Source organism: Triticum aestivum, chromosome 6B, assembly GCF_018294505.1.
Source record: "Triticum aestivum cultivar Chinese Spring chromosome 6B, IWGSC CS RefSeq v2.1, whole genome shotgun sequence".
NCBI classification, from domain to species: domain Eukaryota; kingdom Viridiplantae; phylum Streptophyta; class Magnoliopsida; order Poales; family Poaceae; genus Triticum; species Triticum aestivum.
This window is the reverse complement of record NC_057810.1, coordinates 727,744,946-727,750,379: the sequence shown is the minus strand read 5'-3', so window position 1 is coordinate 727,750,379 and position 5,434 is coordinate 727,744,946. Positions and strand designations below refer to the sequence as shown.

The 5,434-nt window shown below is 45.9% G+C and overlaps 1 protein-coding gene across 1 annotated transcript; it reads right to left on the bottom strand.

Annotated features, from left to right (window-relative positions):
* Positions 1-2,354: 2,354 nt before the first annotated feature.
* On the bottom strand, positions 2,355-5,186 carry LOC123139816 (disease resistance protein Pik-2-like). Its single transcript, XM_044559511.1, has 3 exons — positions 4,237-5,186; positions 4,052-4,114; positions 2,355-3,501 (listed from the first exon to the last, which is right to left on the bottom strand). The coding sequence occupies exons 1-3, from the start codon at positions 5,184-5,186 to the stop codon at positions 2,355-2,357; spliced, it is 2,160 nt and encodes a 719-aa protein (XP_044415446.1).
* Between the last annotated feature and the right edge of the window lie 248 nt (positions 5,187-5,434).

Here is a 5,434-nt window from a genome sequence, read left to right as displayed (position 1 = left end):
CCAATACGGGAAAAAACAGTCGACCTCTTTCGAGTTCTTTGCCATGGACCGCAACTTCAGGTTCAAAAAAGCCCACATAAAGGATCGTCCTCCTGAAAGACAAAGTTAAGACGCCATGCACAGTCTCGCAAAAAAAGATCTCCATGTTGATGCAGAAGTGATCACGCTTGGACCTCCGGCCAATACGTATGTCATATTATTAAGATCCAGCAGAAGTGAGCACGGGTCTAACACCAACGAGTCCATGTTCGTGATTTGACAGGCAGGGGCGGATCCACCATGGGGCGCCAAATATAGGCCATTTCGTAGAGGGCGTATATCCATCGATGCTACATGGACCGGCCTTTTAACCTTCTTTCTGATTTTGAAAACGTGAAGCAAAAAGTTGGTGAGCTGGGATTCGAAGACGAAACCTCCTGCGTCGTAGTACACCGCACTAGCCACCATACCCAATGCTGTTACTTTCATATTTCCCGTTATTTCATTCTTGTACTTTTCCTTTTTCCATTTTCCATTTTCCGTTTTTGTTCTTTTCTTTTTCTTTTTTCATTCTTCCTGGCTTGATGCAAAAACGATGAACTTTTTCTCAAATTTGATGAACGGTATATTTCAAATTTCGTGAACTTTTTCTCAAATCGCTGAACTTTCTTCAAACCCGATGAACATTTTCTCAATCTCAATGAACTTTTTCGAAAGTCGATGCACTTTTTTCTTAAATTTGATGAACTTTTTTCAAACTCGGTGAACTTTTTTTCAATCTCGATGAACTTTTTCAAACTCGGTGCACTTTTTTCTGAAATTTGATGAACTTTTTTCAAACTCAATTAACTTTTCTGAAGCTCAATGAACTTTTTTGAAACTCGATGAACTTTTCTTCTAACTCCATGAGCTTTTTTCAACTTTGAGGAACTTGTTTTCAAATTTGCGAACTTTTCTTCAAAATCAATGAACTTTTTTTTTAATTCTTGGAATTTCTAAAAATTGATGAACCTTTTTCAAATGTGCCAACTTACTTCAAATTTGGTGAACTTTTTTTGTTTTTTGTGATTTTTTATGATTTTTGTGGAAAAAAACTCGAAAAGTCAACAGGCCAGTCAACCACGAAGACCTGAGCGAGCAGCGATGAGCCTAGCGAGCGAGCGAACCCACGAGCGAGCGAAGACCAGAGAGCAAGCTGGAAGAGGAGCGCTTAATGGGCCACGACCCACTTTAACGTAGCATGAGCGCCAGCTTCCTCTCCTGGCGCTATAGGCACCGAAGAGGTGCTCTCCCATGGGGCATGGGTGTACAGATGTACACCCAAATATTCTGGCAAAAAAATCATAAGTAGGCATAGGCCCAGTTCATGTAATCAGGAGCAGCCCACTACCTCCGCAGCCCAGTACTTCTCCTTGCACACGTTGATTTTTTTTTTGAACACCCAATATTGAATTCCTGGATCCGCCACTGTTGACAGGTCGGTTAAAGCTCCTCCCATGAGCTTGTGCAGAAAACATGGGCATTTTTCCTCTAGGTGTTGCCACAGTCCTTTCATTTGACCACCTATATCTCCTCCCATTACTAAAAATCACGTTTAGCTGGAAAAGGTTAAGCTTCAAATGAAATCACCCCACCATCCTACCATTGATGAAGACATTGCCATTGTCCTGCAACTTGACAAATGGGTTGATGTCACAAAAAATGAAGCACCGAGTGGACAGCATGCACGTCACCAATTTCAACAAACTCTTCCGAAGAAAAATCCAGCTTCTCATATTTCGATGTGCGCCCATAAACATCCCTTGGTCCACCAGTCACTTCCTTTCCACTAGTTTCAGCAATGCTATGAGACTATTCGATGTGTAGCAAGGGCTGGACAACCCGACTACCCCATGGCCCGGTGCAGATAAGAATCCCTCCACGTGTCCCAACAGTCGGCATGAAGCAGGAAGACGCCATGTTAGCACCAGGGCAATATCATAGTTACCTCAGCAAAAAAAACTTGTTTTAAAAAAATACCACTAGCTGTTAAAAAAAAGGGGATCGACCAGAACAAAACAAAGAAATGAAAGAAAAATCAACACTAACAAGCTAGTACATTGCGAGAGCAACTAGTTAACGAGCGGTCCTTCGAGAGCCTCGCAACGATCAGCGCCACTTGGTGTGCTCTCAGCCATTCGCCACGTGTCGCGCTCAGGGCGCTCCCTTCGGTTTTTTTTATTTTCCCGCACGCGTTTTCGATCTTTTTCGACGTTTTGGTTTTCCATCGGTCTTCCATGGCTTTTCGACAAAAAAACTTTTGGGGAAATTTTTTTCGCATAAAAATATGATTTTTTTTTCTCAAGAGTCACGGTTTTGTTTCTGCAAAAAAACTTCTACGTTGGCCATCTGGAGAACGCTTGCGATGCTGCTCCCCCTCTACCGCGACCTATCCTGTGCGTCACACCTGGGGACGGAGCTCGGATAGCCTTCTGGCTTTGACAACTGGTGCGTCGAGGGCGGACCTCTGAACAGGCGGTTCCCTGCGTTTGATCAAGCACCCTCAACAATCTGAACTCGCCTAGACGATCAAGTAGCTTGCCGAGGCCATCTTGCTGAAATGTGGTCAGTGACCGGACATGTTTTAGCTTCATTGCCTCAGTGCCATGCCTCGCATGATGCTTCTCAACTTTCTTGGCCCCCTGCTTGCCATGGTCGTTATCATGGATGGAGAGGCGGCGAACCTTACCATATTCATGTGGTATTCTTCCGTATTGCTGCCCTACCAAGCTAACAAAGTTATACTCCTGGGATTTGGACACCATGACTTCAAGGATCATGTCATGCACCCGACACCCCACTACCTCCACTTCTCTAGAGACATATCCCCATTCCCTGAACACGAACTTGTCTAGCTGAATCATATTCCTACTTATCAGCTCGTTCAAGTATTCTTCAGCAACCTCCAACAAAGTCAACCCCCGCTTCTCAGTGACCAAACCTTCTGCAATCCATCTATATAGCAGCCTATCCTTTGCAATCACATAATCCTCCGGGAAAATGCTCAGATACATCATGGAAGCCTTGAGATGATGAGGTAGGTAGTCATAGCTGAGTGTAATCAATTGCTTCATCCCCTCGAGGGTAGGGTGGCTTTCCATCTGAGAACCAATTGATCTAGACATTCTTTCCCACATCTCTATGCCCTCAGCTGACCTATAGCTTGCCAGAAGGCTGGCGATGCTAATGATCGCCAACGGCAACCCACCACATTTTTTCAAAATCGTGTTCATTTCTTTTTTCAGTCCACCGGGGCAAGCAACCATGGAGCCAAATACTCTCTTCACGAACAATTCCTCACTAGCCTTTAATTCCAGGGGCTTCATATGATGGACAAATTCGTCTGAGACACTAGCTGCCTTGGCCACCGCTTCTATTCGAGTTGTCACAATGATTCTGCTGCCACAATTTTTTTCTAGCAATCTGATGCGGATAGCTTCCCAGGTTGGCAGGCTCCATACATCATCGACCACAATAAGACACCTGGTTCAATAGAGCATATACTTGGAGTTAGAAAATTTAGTGTACGTGCAAACTTTAGAATTCGAAATAGTTGTTCAAATAAAAATACGAACAGCATTTACATCAAACTAAGGAATTTGGTTTCTTTTTTCCTGAGAAAAAGGACTCTACAAATGGTAGCTAAGATTTTTTGTCCATGTGTTGCAATAGTGTACTCAGATGTTATATGTTTCATCATTTTTTTTTTTGAGAATCATCATTCTTTCTTTTGTGCTTGCTCTCCATTCTACATGCACGCGGTAAGCAATGTGTGAATTAGATACAGATACTGGCGGTGATATGTACTAATTTAATTATTTCACAATTTTTCAGCAGGCAATTGAAAGATACTCCATTACAGCACAAAATAGAAAAATCCCAGTTCACCACTGTTCTGACCAGCCATTGGCACTTTCATGTACCCCCTCCTATGTAAGTTAAAGTTGTACTAAGTTTGCGACAATTAATTTAGATTCGGAGGGAGTAGTAAATTTACTAGAAAAATGGAAAACTTGTTACTGCTCATGCATACCTGGAAATAGCTGCTAACATGGAGAAAACTAGTAGATTTACTAGCTCATGGAGAAGCAGATCCCTGAGTTTGAAATATTTATGAAGATGATACTGCTATCAGATTTAATTTGGATCGCACCCTTGTATTATTAATGATGTTTAGCAGAGTTGAAAATATTATTTGGGGAAGGTAGTGATCCATACCTATTGCAACTGAGGAGCTCCTTAATCTTGATGGACAAGTCTTGCACTTCCATGTCGGTGATTTGAAGTGGGTTGGCATGGCTTCTTGCATCCATGGCATCCTCCGTGAACTCTGCTTCCGTCAGGTGCTCCTCCTTTTGCTTATCATTCTGTGTCTCCTTGAGGATCTGCTGGAGCACTTGTAGTAGCAGTCGCTTCATGTCCTTCTCGCCATCGAATGCTTGTGAAACAGACACCACCGCTTGGCGGGGGAAGTCCGCATCCAGCTGCCGACACAACTCCATGGCCAGGGTTGTCTTCCCCAGCCCTCCAAATCCCACAATGGAGAGCACATTGAGACCCTCCGACGCCTTGATCTTCCTGGTCAGGTTGTTGGCCTGTTCCGCAATGCCGACAAACTGATTAGGGTCGTCGGCACGGCGGAGAGCATTCGCGGAGACAGCCGCCGCCGAGACAGGTGCAAAGCAGGCAGCTCTCGGTAGTGCCGCCCGGTCGATGCCGTAGCGAACGCGCCGTTCGCTGACGATGGTGGTACGAGCCAGGAGGTCCTTGATGTCACCCGCGAGGGCGCGCTGCAGCACAAACTTGTCGTACGGGTACCTGGCAATGCGCTTGGCGCGGGCAAGCAGATATCCGGCCCAGGAGAAGATGAGCTGACTGCCGGTGAAGCCATTTGGCGGGCGTGGAGTCGGACGGACGATGCGGAGCAAGTAGGTGTCGGTGCAGTCCTCGGCGTCGCAGGCGAGGTCTAGCACCTGCTTCTCCCACTCCCGGACGAGGTGGTCGACGGAGCCCTGCTCTGCCTCGGAGATGATGCGGAGGGCAGCGTTCATGGTCGCCAGCTCGTCCCGTAGGTGGACGACTTTATCGCCGACGCCGCTGATGTCCTGGAGCTCGTCCACCAGCACCTGCCCGATCTTGCCCACGATGGACACTGCCGCTCTCTCCATTCTCACTTCTCAGTGAGCTCCAAGGGAACTTTGGTTGGACGGAGAAGAAGGGAGAGAGCAAAAGGCGACGCTCCTAACACACGGGCTCGACTTAGCTTTTGTTATCTGGGAAACGCACTGCCACTCCACTTAGTGGTTTGTACAGAAGGTGATGGTTTCAGCAATTTCCTCTGGTGATGCCCAAAAAGATGGCATTTTTAATTACCGTTTTATTTGATACGAGGTCTTAAACAGTGTGCGAGCAGCTC

What these genes read in the sequence shown, in the direction of transcription:
- LOC123139816 (XM_044559511.1), bottom strand. Translation starts at nt 5,186, where the DNA reads ATGGAGAGAGCGGCAGTGTCCATCGTGGGCAAGATCGGGCAGGTGCTG. An exon ending in GAGCTCCTCAGTTGCAATAG is followed by an intron (nt 4,115 to 4,236) that starts GTATGGATCACT and finishes TTTCAAACTCAG; the next exon opens with GGATCTGCTTCTCCATGAGC. An exon ending in ATGTTAGCAGCTATTTCCAG is followed by an intron (nt 3,502 to 4,051) that starts GTATGCATGAGC and finishes CTATTGAACCAG; the next exon opens with GTGTCTTATTGTGGTCGATG.